Genomic DNA, 15,593 nt, shown 5'->3' with positions numbered 1-15,593 from the left:
CGGGGCAAGGTATTTATGCCCGACCCTAAGTTATAACGAACAGACAGCCACCCCTGCAATAGAGGTAGACTGTAAGAAGAAGAAGAGTTTGGATTTGATATCCCGCTTTATCACTACCTGAAGGAGTCTCAATGCGGCTAACATTCTCCTTTCCCTTCCTCCCCCACAACAAACACTCTGTGAGGTGAGTGGGACTGAGAGACTTCAGAGCAGTGTGACTAGCCCAAGGTCACCCAGCAGCTGCATGTGGAGGAGCAGAGATGCGAACCCGGTTCACCAGATTACAAATCTACTGCTCTTAACCACTACACCACACTGGCTCTCAACATTAACTGCACAAAAGGATGTGAATAACTTGGTGTCAGTGATAGCAGGGAAGAGGCTCTTCTCCACAAATGTAATTAGTGGCCTGTCCAACTAGTCTCCTTCCTTAGTTAATTACCTTTAACGAGAACTGGTAGATGGGGTTGATTTTGTTGAGGTCATTCAGTATAAAGTACAACAAGGAAGCTCTTTCTGCAGCTGGCCTGTAGTTCTCTCTAGCTTCATTTATTTGCAGCTCAGTAATTTTAGCTTCTTTCACCTAAAAAAAACCAAGCAATCTTCAATACAGCAGCTACCAGTTCTCTAGAAAACCACAGTGTAGCTCCATAGCCCCTTACTCTTGTTGCTGGTTTGATAGATCACATAGGTTATTGGAGATGCCCCCCCCCAATAGCGCAGTGATTGTGCAGAGCAGCCCACTTTCCAGGGGTTTTATTAATGAGTGAGCCCCAGGGTTTTTAAGGCTGAAGCGGCCCCTTCTCCCTCCTCTTTTTCTTCTTTACTTATAGGACAGCTGAGTACACTATAAATTGCAGTGCCAGTGAGATCTTGACTACCTGCCAACTTAATGGGCCCAGAAGCACTCTACACATTGATGAAAATTTGTGTTCTTTGTCCTGGAAGAGCCCTAGCCATGGCCCTGTGACTCACCTTTTCCTCTATCTCATTTGCTGTGCGCTTGGTGGTCTCCAGATTTTCCACCAAGGCTGTGTCGCCAAGGAAGTTTCCTGATGCAGCAGAGAGTCGAGCCAGTAAGGAATCCTCCAGCTCCTTCAGGATGATCTTAAACTCATTCTGTTGCTTTGTGAGAGTAGCCTATACCAGCAATGAGGGAATATATATATACATGTTAGAATTTGGTAGGGGTGTGTGTGTGTGTGTGTGTGTGTGAGAGAGAGAGAGAGAGAGAGAGAGAGAGAGACTTTGAAGGTGGACAGCCTTCACAGACAGGCTACAATTCAACAGATAGCAGAGTTGGATGAAATGGGAGCCCTTTGGACTCACCAGCTGGACTGAGCCTCGAAATGATCGCAGAGAATGCAATTTTTCAAGAGGTGAAAATGCAAAGAAGCTCATGGAACTGAAGCTCTTCATTTTAAGCTCATTCAAGGCAGTCATGCAAATGAGGGACCACCGGCATTCACATAACACACAAAGCAGCTTGTTCTTTTCCTATCGGGGTCTTTTTGTGACTACAAGAGTTTTGTAAAGGGTCATCACAATGCAACAGTGACTAACAGCTCAGGCGGACATGGAAGATGCATTGCAGATGCAAGTAAGGGCACAAGGGCCAGTTCTTAGATGAAGTTCATTTACGTACAATAAGAGAAAATGCACCAACCTCCCCCTCCCCCAAACACACAAAAAAGATACGGATTTGCATATAATTTGCCTATACCGTACTTATTTACATGTATAAGTGCAAACTTGAAATAACTACTGTATTTAACTAAAAATATAATGAGGGACAGCCCTATCAATTAGGCAGAGGGAAGCAATGCTCTCAGGCAGCAGAAGCTGGGGAACAGCTGTGGCAGCCCCCTGCCCCCCCTCCAGAGCCCCCTGGCCATTTGTTCCTCTTGGAGATCAGAGCTATATGTGTCACAGTGCCCTCCTGTTCCCAGCAGTGGAGCAAGATTCAACAGCCAGTCTATTCAGTTTCTGTACATGGGATGGAGGGTGTGTGTGTGTGTGTGTGTGTGTGATCTTGTCCTGTGCCTCAGGCAGCAAAGTGCCTTGGGTACAGTATGTCTCACTGTAGTGGAGAAGCCTGAGACCAGCAATGCCTGCTCAGTCCGCTACTGATGAGCTACTTTCAAGGTCTCTGCTCTTCCTTCCCAGGGTTCATTATCATTTAAAGATACAGTGGTACCTCGCAAGACGAAATTAATTTGTTCTGCGAGTTTCTTCGTCTTGCGGATTTTTTGTCTTGCGAAGCACGGATGCACCCTGGTATTAACGGTTTTAAGAAAAAGGAAACAAACTCGCAAGACGTTTCGTCTTGCAAAGCAAGCCCATAGGGAAAATCGTCTTGCGAAGCAACTCAAAAAACGAAAAACTCTTTCGTCTTCCGAGGCATTCGTCTTGTGAGGTACCACTGTAATTTGGACCAGACAACCCTTCAAACAGAAGACTCCTTCAAAGAAGAGGACTGCTTTCTGTAAAGCAGGACACACGGTTGCCATTACCAGTGTGTTAAAGAGCTCAGCTCCAAGGTTCTTACCTGCGCAGCAATGAAATGGCTACAGCCATCCTAAATAGTCCCTCCCATTGCACAATGCCATTTAATATGAAGGCTGGGGTGGGGCTTCTGCTTGTGGCAACCATCTCTAGTGGGTCCTTCTATCCTAAAGAGCTTCACCCAAATAACAGCCTAATATACCGTATTTTTCGCTCTATTAGACGCACCAGACCACAAGACGCACCTAGTTTTTGGAGGAGGGAAACAAGAAAAAAAATACTCTGAATCTCAGAAGCCTGAACAAGAGGGATCGCTGCGCAGCGAAAGCAGCAATCCCTCTTGCTGTGCTGGCTTCTGGGATAGCTGCGCAGCCTGCATTCGCTCCATAAGACGCACACACATTTCCCCTTGCTTTTTAGGAGGGAAAAAGTGAGATAGAGCAAAAAATACAGTACTTCATTGAACAGTAAATGTAAAGTGAACAAGAAATAGTAAATGAAAATCATAGTAAAATAAACAGATATGTGTTTGCATTGTTAAACGTACAAATTCTAAAATATACAGAATGAATTCACTGGTTTGAAATATCTATTTAAACAGAGGAAATGCTTTAAATACGGTGAATTAAATCTGAGCAATTCATTAATATACTAGTAAATATTTAATTAATTTACACAAGGATCTGGTTCCCTTTCACATTTAAAACCTAATGCAGGGAAGGGAGTGCAGAGAATATATATATATATATATATATATATGGACATGTAAATGGAAAGTAGGAACAGAAACTTAAAACCACCTCACCACCTGGGAATTGGAATTGTGTTGGGTGCTATGCACAAATTAATGCCTTTCCCTTTTTAATATACTTGGAACCTTACTTTATTATTATTATTATTATTATTACCCCAAGGTCCCAAGGCGGGTTACAATAATTAAAACACAACATTAATATGTAGTAATCACCACTTTGGAGCAGATGAAAACCTGAATGGCAGGTTCAGAGACCCGCCTTCTGAGACCATTTGGCTTGCTCTGAAGTTTCTGAACAAGTGTGGCTACCATAGATTCTTTTAAAATAAGCCATGTTGTTTGTAAACAACTCACATCTAGCAATTACAATACCTTCAGTTCCTCTAGGTCAGGTCTCTCCTTAGCCACCACAGCAGCTAAAAGTTGGTCCTCCAGCCCATCTCTGGTGACCAGAAAGTTGATGAGTGTGCACTGGGCCTGCATCTCTGGCTTGTAGTGGGGGTTGAAGTACTTGGTGTGCAGAATGAGGCGGAAATTGGGGTGGTACTCCACCTCCTTGTCTCCTATTTTAATGTATCTGGGGATTAGAGTGTTAACAGGTCATGAGAACTGGTAGGTAACAGGCAGACAAAGGTTCTTCAAAGAGACGGTAGGCTATTTCTGGCAGTTGGAGGGGCAGAGTTGGATGAGGATGTCACAGGAAGGGTCAAATCCTATTTTTGGATATGCTAAAAAGTTATTTAATGTATACAAAAAAGCAGTGCATTTTAGGCACATTGTTGTTGCTGTTTTATGCCTCATAGACAAGCCTGCTCAGCTGCTTAGAAAGTTAATGTGAATTTTAACCAATTTCAGTATTTTAACTGCTTGTATGTTTTAAACTATTGTTGTAAGCGTTTCTTGATTGTTATTGTTTTATCTTTTTGTAAAATGCCTTGAGGGTTTTTTGTTTAACGATCAAGGGGCGTATAACTTGGATGTAATGAATTAAATAAAAAATAACTTAAGGAATACAGTGGTACCTCTGGTTACAGACACTTCAGGTTACAGACTCTGCTAACCCAGAAATAGTACCTTGGGTTAAGAACTTTACTTCAGGATGAGAACAGAAATCGTGCGGAGGTGGCGCAGCAGCAGTGGGAGAACCCATTAGCTAAAGTAGTACCTCAGGTTAAGAACAGTTTCAGGTTAAGAACAGACCTCCAGAACGAATTAAGTTCTTAACCCGAGGTACCACTGTAAATTAAATGTGGTTCGAAACACAGGGGAGGGGGAGGTACTTCTGTCCTTTTGCAGGGTGGGTGGGTGGCTAGAGGGTAGAAGCAAGAGTTCTGTGTATACATATGCACAAGTGCACAAACACCAGAATGGAAAATGTGAGACATATGCTTGCAATTTTGAACCACCTTAAAAAGTAAGAAGCATGAAGACCAGCTCTCAGCTTATGAAACGATTGCTGCAGTCATAAACACACTCATTTGGATTTGGATTTGGAAGGAAGCCCCACTGAAATCAGCATGGCTACTTTCCAAGGAGATGTGGTATAGGGCTGAAGCAAAAACAGCACTGCTCTGGGAACATTTATGCAACAACACCCAATGAAAACAAGAAAACAAGAAGGGATATCATCAATGGAAATATGTAGGAAATTCTACATTCTTTCCCCAACGAACAGAGGAAAGTAGGAACGGGACAAACAGGTGGTGTCAAAGCCACCTGGTGATGGTAGAAAAACCAAGCCACTAAGCTGTTACTGGTTTGAATCTACTGTTAGGGAAATGTAGCACGTCCAATGTCATCTGCAAGGACGGTTGTGATCCTCAGGAGAGTCTTTATTCCACAGGAGTCGCTTAGTAAACTAGATTAGATGGGGTCTAGTCACACCAGCTTTACAACTAGGACTAAATCCACCCTAAAGCATATTGTGAATTAGTTGTCTGCCACACCTACTGGATAACTGAGCAACAGGGACTCTTATATTGAATATAGTTTGTTCCAGATCACAAGAGTGCTAGCTTCCAATCTCTAATCACATAGCTCCTCTAAGGATAATGACTGTGTTTCTTTTAACTTTGCTGAAAGCACAATGACATTTACATGAGAATAGATGAGCCTATTAGGAGCACGCCCCTCCTGTTATTGGAGCACACATGATTTTCTTAACAAAGAGGTTAGATTTCTAATTTATCCACCACACATGAAAAACAACATTTCAGTCAAATGAAATAAAAAGTAAAAAGTTTATCTAATTTAATACTCCCCCTGGTTGATATAGGCAGGTATTTATAATTTATAGTACTTGGTTATAGGAGAGACATAGAAAGGAGTGGTTCCTTGGCAGAAAGTCCACCATGGAAATGAGGGAGCACAGCACCTGCTCACTGAGGGCAATAGATTTGACCAGGGGTCAGCAAACTTTTTCAGCAGGGGGCTGGTCCACTGTCCCTCAGACCTTGTGGGGGGCAGGACAATATTTTGAAGGAAAAAAATGAACGAATTCCTATGCCCCACAAATAACCCAGAGAAGCATTTTAAATAAAAGCGCATATTCTACTCTTATAAAAACACCAAGCAGGCCCCACAAATAGCCCAGAGATGCATTTTAAATAAAAGGACACTGTCTACTCATGTAAAAACACGCTGATTCCTGGACCGTCCACAGGCTGGATTTAGAAGGCGATTGGGCTGCATCTGGCCCCCGGGCCTTAGTTTGCCTACCCATGGGTTTGACTGTATTAATTACAGGACAACTTGGCTGTGAACTAGCCAGCAGGTACATTGCGATCCAAGGATGTAGAACAGTAGCCCATGGCAAGGCAAGGCTTGTACCAGCAGGATGATTTGCTAGGGCTTGGGAATGCCAGCAAACAGTAGCTGTGTGACATCTTAGTAATAATGGAGGCACTCTGGCCAATGTAGGGACAGACTTAAGAGAGAATGGATAGAGACACGTCTAACCCTAACTACAGTAATTCCATTTTAAAAAGCAAGGGCTACTCTGGCTTCAATCAAAGGAGCTGCGACAAACTTACTTTCCTTTCTTGATGGTGTTTCGGCCTAGCAGAGGATCCAGCACAGGCTCCACGGTCTCTCCGATGTTCTCAATGAGCAGGGTGTCTCCATCAGAAACCGCCTTTTCAATGATATCTAGATAGCTGCAGCATTGGAAGAAAATCCGCTAAGCACATCACAGTGTTTTAGAATACAATCCCCACCCCTCATTTTGAACATAAGAACGCTGGTGCTCACGGAAAAAGGAGCCTTATGAAAAATCACTATAGTTTGGGGCTGGGCTTCCCTGAGTTCAGAGACACCGGACAGCTCTGCAGCGGGATCTGGGCAGAAGAGGCTTACCCCCACAGGTTCCAATATGCAAACAAGTGGCAACGAGGGAGCGTCCCTTAACACATACGGAATCTGATGGAAAGGAACAGGGATTGCCAATATGGCCCTCTTGGATGCAATGATGCCTCTGAGGTCTTTCCATGGGGCCTGCACTGTGCTTGAGTCCTCACCCCCCAACTGTCCCCTTGGTCATGAGGTGGTCAGGTTACTTTTTTTCTTCCTCGAAAAGTGCATACAACTGAAGGAGGAAGAAGGCAAGTTATGCTCGTTCCCAGTTTCCCTTTCAGCACTGTGTGTTTTTAGGGCTCAGATTTACTCTGCTGAATCAGACTTGTATTGGAAAAATGGAAAAAGCTAAGGGCATGTGTGCATTTGTCCCTCTTTCTTTCTCTGTGGCAGGGATGATCTAGAGAGGGGAGAGATGTGACCAGAAAGGGTGGTGCCCATGGGCCTGAAAAGGTTGGTGATCCCTGGAGAGCACCTCTGGGGCATTGCCACCCTCATCTCTGGAGCTGTAGGGAACTCCTTGTTTGGCAGAAAACTTGAAGAATCAGGGCAGAATAGCTATGGCTCCACCTTCTCTGTCCAAGCCGGATGGCCTTCAGGTCTTCTCCATGTTTGTTCTTAATCCACTTGATCCCTTGGAGCTGGGCATCTACAATGAGTGGCCAGCGCTCTGTGTTGCAAAGTATAGTTGCATTTTCTGTTGACATCCGGTCACTGGGGAGCCCCTGGTTGTTCCACGTTGCTACATCTGCATCATCTGTTAGGAGGCTCAAAGGGTCCAGCCCAGGGGTGATGGGAATTGGCACCTGCAAAGTAAAATAAGAGGGTCCTGAAATGCATCAACTGCTCCTGTTTAATACATGATCTCGCAAGTGGCAATAACCTTTCGTGTGGGTATAGCATGGGTCAAGGGGAGCCAATGTGTTACCTTTCAGTTGCTGAAGGACTACAGTTCCCATCAGCCATAGCCACCACTGCCAATGGGATGATGGGAGTTGTAGTCAATAGCGGCAGGTGGAGCTACCCACCTGATGCCAGAGTTGCTAGTTTACCTGGATGGGGATGGGGCAGGGTGGTGGCAAGCTTGGGAAGCACAAGCTGGTGCATGGGCAGAAGGGCTAGATTGGCTGCCCTGATGTGGCTTTGCGGCCCCACTCCCACTGGCACCCTGACCTACCCCAGTCCCATTCAGGTAAGCTGTAGAGACTCTAGCATTGGGAGGGTGACTATGAAGTTCTGCCCCACTGCATTGGCTGCTACTGGAGAACACTTGGAGGCCACCACACTGGGTACTCCTGCAGTAGGCAAATGATGTAACTGAGTTTAGAATGGATGGTTAAACAGAACCAGCAATAGCTCTTAGCAGGGATGGCCAGAAGGGAGAACTTCTTGCACGATGTGTTTTGTCATCCCCTGGGCCTGCTGGATGGCATTTCGGGAAAGGAAGAACTGGAGAAGACTGCTCCAGACACTTTAATGAAGAACCAATAAACCAGGTAGGATTTCCTGAAGGGAGGTGAGGTGGGAGTTTGGGGACTCCATAAAGGTATTGTTATTGGGGAATAGACTTTGTCATCAAGTAAACATTGCAGCAGGGGTCTATGTGAACTCCAGGAGAGGCTCAAATGCTGACTCCATGCTATTAAGGATTAAAAATATATATTAATTTAGGTTAGGTTAGGGGAGCTGAAGTGAACTAGCTGACTCTGCCTGGAATCAATGGAACATAAATATTTCTGCTAAATCAGAAGACTGCCTGGAAGTTACAGTTAGCGCAAAGCTTAGCCACCAGGTTCCTAAGTGGGACCAGGTGTTGGGAACACATCTTGCCAAGGCTTAAGGAGTTCCACTGGCTTCCAGCCCAGTTCTTACTGAGGCTGTATACACACCATAAATTTAAAGCACATCCTCCTTCCCCAAAGAATTCTGGGAAGTGCAGTTTCTTAAGGCTGCTGCGAATTTTAGCCCTGTGAGGGGTAAACTGCAGTTCCCACAATTCTTTTGGGTGGGTATGGGTTTGTGCTTTCAGTATATAGTGTCTATGCAGCTTCTGCTGGTGCTTACCCTACAGAGTTTAGATGAGGGTACAGGAAATGATGTTTTCTTCCATGCCACTAACGTGCCCATAGATCAAAACATTCATCTGAGGTTCTCCTCTAGATGAAGTGAAGTGGATGATGACCAGGGAGAGGGTCTTTTTGCTTTTGCCTTCCCTTCTCGAGGCTCTCCTTAGGGATGTTTGCTTGGCACCACCACATAAAAACCCTGCTTATTTCTCCAGGCTTTCAATTTGTGGGGTGATAGCTTTTAGCACTGCCCTTTGCTATTGTCAACTATTTCAGTGATTAGAGCTGTTGTAAGCCCTGGAAATTTTCATTTTTAAATTGAGGGATGTTTAAATGTTTAAAACAAATCAAAATAAACCATCAAGCCCAAGGGGTTTAGTCTCAGGCACCTGATGCCAGTGATATCCAAGAGGAATCCACCTGAAGTCTGGCTGGCCATGGGGATCAGGATCCTACTTCCTGGAAAACGGAAGCAGGGCTCACCAGGATATGATATGCATCCCCAAATATATTACTCTATATTTATGTCCCAGAGCTTTATTCAGAGCTGCCCTAGTGCAACACGGCACTGAGCAGATTCACCTTTAGCTGCTGGAGGAAAGGAGTCCAGAACTTGTCCAGAAGCTCAGTCCTGTATTTTTTTGTAAAATAGCCAACGTAGGAAACAAATGCAGTAATCAAGAGCACATCCCCGCACAAAGTTTTTTCTTGCTCACGGAAATTTTCCACAGACTCGGCCCAACGCACGTTTTCCGAAGCTAATCCACCGACAAGCCTGAATAAACATTTCGAAAGGAGATGCACATTTGGTTAGCGCAGCCTGGGGTTCTGGCCAGCCTTTGCCTTGATGCTAGGCCCGTACATTCCCAGAAACTGATTAACTGTCTGCCTGGAATGTTGACTTTTTGAGAGATTAGGGTGGGCAACTTTTGCATGATGAGGGCCAGTTTCCAAATGCAGGGCAGGCTGGAGGGCTGCAGCACAAGCTCCAACTACACATTCCTGGGATACCTGGCCGCCACTACTGAGAGATGCCTTGCACATTTTGTGAAATTTCCGAGACAAGACTGAAAGTGGCCGTTTTTTGAAGTCTTTTTATATGCTAATCACTTAAGATCTCGATCACCAGAAGATCCATAATAACACAAAAGGAACTGCTTGCCTTTGAACTGACAGTCTCCCCCCCCCAAAAAAAAAACATAACTGCAGCTTCTCTAAATAAACTCCACATCTTTGACTCACTCTCTAATGTAGTATTCCATTTTCAGGAAATGGTTCACAGCATGCTGAGAAGAACAACAAGTTTCTTCTTACCAGCTGGGATGACCAAGAGGCCAGTACTGCTGACTCCAGATACTGAGTGATCCCCTCAGAACCACAAAAATTATATGATATGAACATGCAGTGTTTGAGGTTCTTTTAACTGCTTCCAGACTTATATTATTTTAAGGGCCACTACTATTGTCATAGCTGTCAACTTTTCCCTTTTCTTGCGAGGAATCCTATTCGGAATAAGGGAATTTCCCTTAAAAAAAGGGAAAAGTTGACAGCTATGACTATCGTGTTTTTGACCTTTCTGGAAAAGCAGATTTGTAAACATCACAGAAAGAGTATTACAGCTTGATTGGTCGAGCGATTCAAAGATCATACCAATTGCACAGTTACTGCCATTTTGTTAATTGTGATGGTGTTTTATCTTTGAAACAGTGACCCACTCAGCTCTGTTTCGTGAATAAAATGGTGGGAGATCAAGCACAGACCTTCCGCATAATATGTTTTGCTCATAGTGAACTTGTGAATCGTAGTGGCAACTAGCTTATACCAGCACAGGATGCTCCTGAGAGAGTGCATATTACCTGTTAGCCAATGATATGACTCTGTTTGTCGCATCTGCCTCTTGCTGGCATTTGATTTTCTCGGCTGTGGCTTTTTCAAATTCAGCAGTCAGATTGGCCAAGTTGGCGTTTAGATCCTTTAAAACAATGGGTTTGCTGTTACTCTCATAGAAACTTTGAAGTCTGCTTGCTGCACGTGTTCAGCGGGTGCACCCCACTATTGGTTTTAGTGGGCCAGTACCGTACTTAACAAGCTGTGCCTTAAAACTCTGAAAATGCCAATAAGTATCTGTTATTGGCACTCAGTACATATGTACCCACAGCTATGTGGAAGTATTCTCCATGGCATACTCCCTGTGGGGCCCACATCTTAAGGATTCAGCTATAGGAGGATTGCGAGAATCATTTCCATGCATCACAGATAAAAGCCGCTCCCATGAGCACAGGTACACGGAACAGGAATCACAGTGCATGTCTGTTTGGCACGTTAGCTTCTGCACATTGCTATGTTTTTCAGTCACAGATCTTCGTTGCTGTTCTACTCTGCTTGCTGTACATATCAGGGCAGAACTATGAAACTATCCAGAAGTTTTCTTTGTCTCTTCCCTCAAACACTCTTCCCCTGCCCCTTTTCTGTTCTCTGGCAATGCAATCATGTGTTTAGGGACATGTGCATGAACTCCCTTTTTTTAAATTCCCAGGAAGTGCAGACCTTGCAAAAGGCTTGTGTGCGTGATTCCACTGACTCTACAACAAACTCCTGTCCAGAAGTCTCCTTAATTGCATTTAGCTGTTATAAAGAGCTTTACAGTTTTAAAACCAGAGGCTGCAAGCAGTGCTTTTTTTTCTAGAAAAATAGGTGCTGGCACTCACCATGAAGTTGTTACAGTAAGTGCCACACTTTTTAACAACAACAAAAAGAGGTGCCAGTACTGTGTACCCCCTGAAAAAAAACACGGGCTGCAAGGTGGATTAGGTCCCCAACAAGAAAAGGCTATGCTTAGGGCTTCTGCTATAGAAGAAAAGAAACTTAAGAATTAAACTAAAAATTACACATGTTGTGGAAATTATGCATTTCTCACTCCTACTCAGTAACAGCAGACACTGAGCAGGAGATTCAGGACAGACAAAAGGAAGCACTTCTTCCCACGCTGCATAGGTAACACCATGCATAGGCAAACTAAGGCCTGGGGGCCGGATCTGGCCCAATCGCCTTCTCAATCCGGCCCGCAGACGGTCCGGGAATCAGCGTGTTTTTACATGAGTAGAATGTGTCCTTTTATTTTATTTTTAATTTATTTAATATGCATCTCTGGGTTATTTGTGGGGCATAGGAATTCGTTCATTCCCCACCCCCCCAACATAGTCCAGCTCCCCATATGGTCTAAGGGACAGTGGAGTGGCCCCCTGCTGAAAAAGTTTGCTGACCCCTGGTTAACACCTATGGCCTTCCCTGCCACAAGATGTGGCGATGACCACCAGCTCAGATGGCTTTGAAGAGGATTAGACAAATGCAGCAGCTAGCAAATGGCTACTAGTCACGATGGCCGTATGCTACCTGCCTCTGAGTAACAGTTGCTGGGGAGGGCTTTTGCCTGCACATCCTCCTGCTTATGAGCCTCCTATAGGCATCTGGTTGGACGCAATGGAAAACAGGATGCTGGACTAGAGAGGCCTTTGATCAGATCCAGCAAGGTTCTTTATATGCTCATTTGAGTCATGAACTGGAGACAGATTACAGTTCGCACACATAGCTGAAATGTCAGCTCTCAGTTTGTACAGACACAGGAAAATGCCACATGTGATTCTCAAGCTCATAGTTAAATAATTTCCTTCCTCAATGCCAGTCAATTTCAACAGTGATGTTTACTTGATGGGACACAAGGGGGCGCTGGCATTTTATCGAGCCAAGGTGATGGTGTACTTACCGCAATCTTGTTCTTGATCAGCGTGAGCTTTGCTTGCGCTTCTGCCAGCTCATTATTAGCCTCTTCCAAGGCCTGGCGCTTGGGAGCGACGTCACAGTAGACTTCATAGAAGCGAACAATGTTCAGGCACCAAGAACACAGACCAGCTGCAGCCGTGGACTTAGACAGTATAAACTCTGGATCGAATGTTGGGTCATTTTGAAATGGCCTGCAGCGAGAAAGTTACAAAGCAGCATTGCATTGGGCGGAAGGAAAAGCACAGTTAAGATCTACAAAGGCACATCATACAGCTGATCACTTCTGTATGCTGCATTTACCTATAAAAGAGGGGATTTGAGGCTAAATCACTGCTGCACCATTGGGATTTGGGTGACAGCAGCCACAAAATTAAAAGACGCCTGCTTGTTGGGAGAAAAGCAATGACAAACCTAGACAGCATCTTAAAAAGCAGAGACATCACCTTGCCAACAAAGGTCCATATAGTTAAAGCTATAGTTTTCCCAGTAGTGATGTATGGAAGTGAGAGCTGGACCATAAAGAAGGCTGATCGCCAAAGAATTGATGCTTTTGTATTATGGTGCTGGAGGACACTCTTAAGAGTCCCATGGACTGCAAGAAGATGAAACCTCTCCATTCTGAAGGAAATCAGCCCTGAGTGCTCACTGGAAGGACAGACCCTGAAGCTGAGGCTCCAATACTTTGGCCACCTCATGAGAAGAGAAGACTCCCTGGAAAAGACCCTGATGTTGGGAAAGATGGAGGGCACAAGGAGAAGGGGACGACAGAGGAAGAGATGGTTGAATAGTGTTCTCGAAGCTTCCAGCATGAGTGACCATTCTGCGGGAGGCAGTGGAGGACAGAAGTGCCTGGCGTGCTCTGGTCCAGGGGGTCACAAAGAGTCGGACACGACTAAACAACTAAACAAAAACAACAACTGTTGGGATTTAATAAAAAGATAGAACTTAGGGGCTGGCCACTGTGAGAACAGGATGGGCCATTGGTGTGATCCAGCAGGGCACTTCTTACATTATGACTCTGACTACACACCATTCATTGCAGATCTTGGGCAAAATACTATGCTGGGAGGAAGGTTGCCCCTTCTCGTATTGTCAGGGAACTGCCATCAGTACTGGAGGGAGAGCGCGGAGCCCAGAGGGATTCCAGAGGGCGTCCAGGGATCGGGAGAAGCAGCCCATCTTCTGGGGAGGAGAATCAGTGTAGCACCAGTGGAGAAGGGGGGCTGGTGATGGAAGTGGCGAGGCAGTCTCATGACTCGTTGCCTGGGACCAGCGGAGAGACTAGAGGTCCTCCGTTGCCCACGCCCTCCCTGCGCAGGAGGCTTCCGCGCAGAGAGGGTAGGCGGAGACTAAGCGTCAAAGAACTTCTTTGCTGGAAAAAGTTTAAGAAACGCCCACTCACGGATTCTGCCAGCGATTGAGTCAGCCATGGGCGAGTGGCTGTCCGGGCAGAGGAGGTTCACTTTGGCAGCCCAGACAGGTGTTTGCACCCAGCCAGGAAGATAGGCACCTGCTTACGCACGAGCAACCCCCTTAGGAACCATTACACGTATGCTTGCCCTGTCCATCCATTGAAGCTGGTGGCTTGAATTCACAGGAGGAAATCTGTACAACAAATCCTACAGACAATATTGTTATAGGACTTTAGCATAAGGAGGAAGAAGGGGCCGACCCCTGGACACTGGTGGAGTTACACAGTCTCACTCCTGGGCAAGCAACTAGGAAACAAGTGTTTGCTTTTTGTTGGTTGATGTTAAAGTGCTGCTAACCTTCAACAGGCCAGACCAATGCTGGCGCAGAAAGGGAAGAAGCTGAGTGTGGGGCACAAAATGGGATTGGCGGTGGGGATGGGCCCTTGGAGAGGAACAGCCCTGCTTTTTCTCACCTCTGATCCAATGAGCAGACAGTAGGAATTGAGGTTGGTTGTAAGACCATAAATTTAGATTCCTCTTACTTGAAAGCTTTCAAGCAGCTCTCTGGAATGTGCTCCTTGTCGTATTTCTTTAGGGCATCCAGGAAACTGTCCACTTTGCCCATCATGACTTTTGCTGCCTTCCAGCTTCTGTCCTTTGGTATCTTGCCACCTGGAGCTGTTAGGATCATCACAGCTGCTGTCACGTTAACCACAGCTTCTGGGGGAGATCCAAAAGACTTCAGTTCTGTCAGGTTGTTCTGGAAAAGTAGAAGGGGGGGGGGGGAGACAGCAGTAACAGTGATTTTCCAGAGTGTAAGTCAGGACACCTAGCCACCAAACTGTAAATCTGGCAATGAAAGGGGAAAAAATCATTGAGCTAAGAGTCCAAACCAAGCTCTGAAACTCTGAGTTTTTGGCAAGGTGGGCAATGATCGTGGCAACAGGTGCTATGGGTGGTTTGGAAAGCATGGAGCTTTTGGGAAGTAGCTCACAGGCTCATTCTCTCAGCTCCACCCTTAATCAAGATTGTAGAAAATGTCTTAAACCGTGGAGGCTTAAGTTACCTTACATTTTAGTGCTCATTATTTTTATATCAAAATAATTTGTGGCAAGAATTCAATTGCAGTTTCAAAATACTGTGAGAAACTCTGCAATCTGAAAATATAAAGGGCCTGGAGGTGATCACTGAGACGAGAATCGAGCACCCCAAGAACAGCACTTTTGTCTCTCTTGTCTTACTTTAAACAAATCTACCTTCAAAAGCAACAGGATATAGCAGCTGAATGCTCCAAGGATTTACCTTATTGAGAGTGTCCAAGGCTTCCTGGGCAGCCATCAGAGCTGGTTCAGCTTTAGCCAAATCTGTTTCACAGGCCCTTTGCTTCTCTGTTACATTCTGCGGGCAAAAATTCCCAACAAAATATGAACATTTGAACAAAACTGTTTATGCAGGCCAATCAGCTTTGAAATAAAAGCAAACTTTGAAATCCTGAAGTCCGTATTTCTTTGTTTTCCCCTCACTTGTTGTTGGGGAGCAGTTTCACAAGTTATACTAAGAACGAACAAACAAAAGTTCAAAAACCAAGCATCACTTCTGAACATGGATATAAACTGGGACAGGACAAATTGGCCATTTCAAATTATTCTCACTTTCTCATTCTTCCATATTTAAGTTCATTTTCTACACCAGTTTGTGATTTTTTTAAAGCCAACAACAAATAGG

At 45.0% G+C, this 15,593-nt stretch overlaps 1 protein-coding gene across 3 annotated transcripts in view; it reads right to left on the bottom strand.

Moving 5' to 3' along the window:
• The window catches only part of DNAH17 (dynein axonemal heavy chain 17), a 98,208-nt gene that overhangs the window by 13,518 nt on the left and 69,097 nt on the right, over positions 1-15,593 (bottom strand). For all 3 annotated transcript variants that reach the window (XM_083727297.1, XM_083727298.1, XM_083727299.1), the window contains 10 exons: positions 15,171-15,266; positions 14,411-14,628; positions 12,440-12,647; positions 10,533-10,648; positions 9,259-9,451; positions 7,181-7,416; positions 6,292-6,414; positions 3,632-3,836; positions 976-1,140; positions 443-583 (listed from right to left, as the gene is read on the bottom strand). In XM_083727297.1, the coding sequence (XP_083583423.1) occupies positions 443-583; positions 976-1,140; positions 3,632-3,836; positions 6,292-6,414; positions 7,181-7,416; positions 9,259-9,451; positions 10,533-10,648; positions 12,440-12,647; positions 14,411-14,628; positions 15,171-15,266 (1,701 nt within the window). The remainder of the gene's footprint in view (positions 1-442; positions 584-975; positions 1,141-3,631; positions 3,837-6,291; positions 6,415-7,180; positions 7,417-9,258; positions 9,452-10,532; positions 10,649-12,439; positions 12,648-14,410; positions 14,629-15,170; positions 15,267-15,593) is intronic.

Source organism: Podarcis gaigeae (assembly GCF_964106915.1).
Source record: "Podarcis gaigeae genome assembly, chromosome: 2".
NCBI lineage: Eukaryota > Metazoa > Chordata > Lepidosauria > Squamata > Lacertidae > Podarcis > Podarcis gaigeae.
The sequence above is the reverse complement of the archived record's forward strand: the minus strand, read 5'-3'. Positions and strand labels throughout refer to the sequence as shown.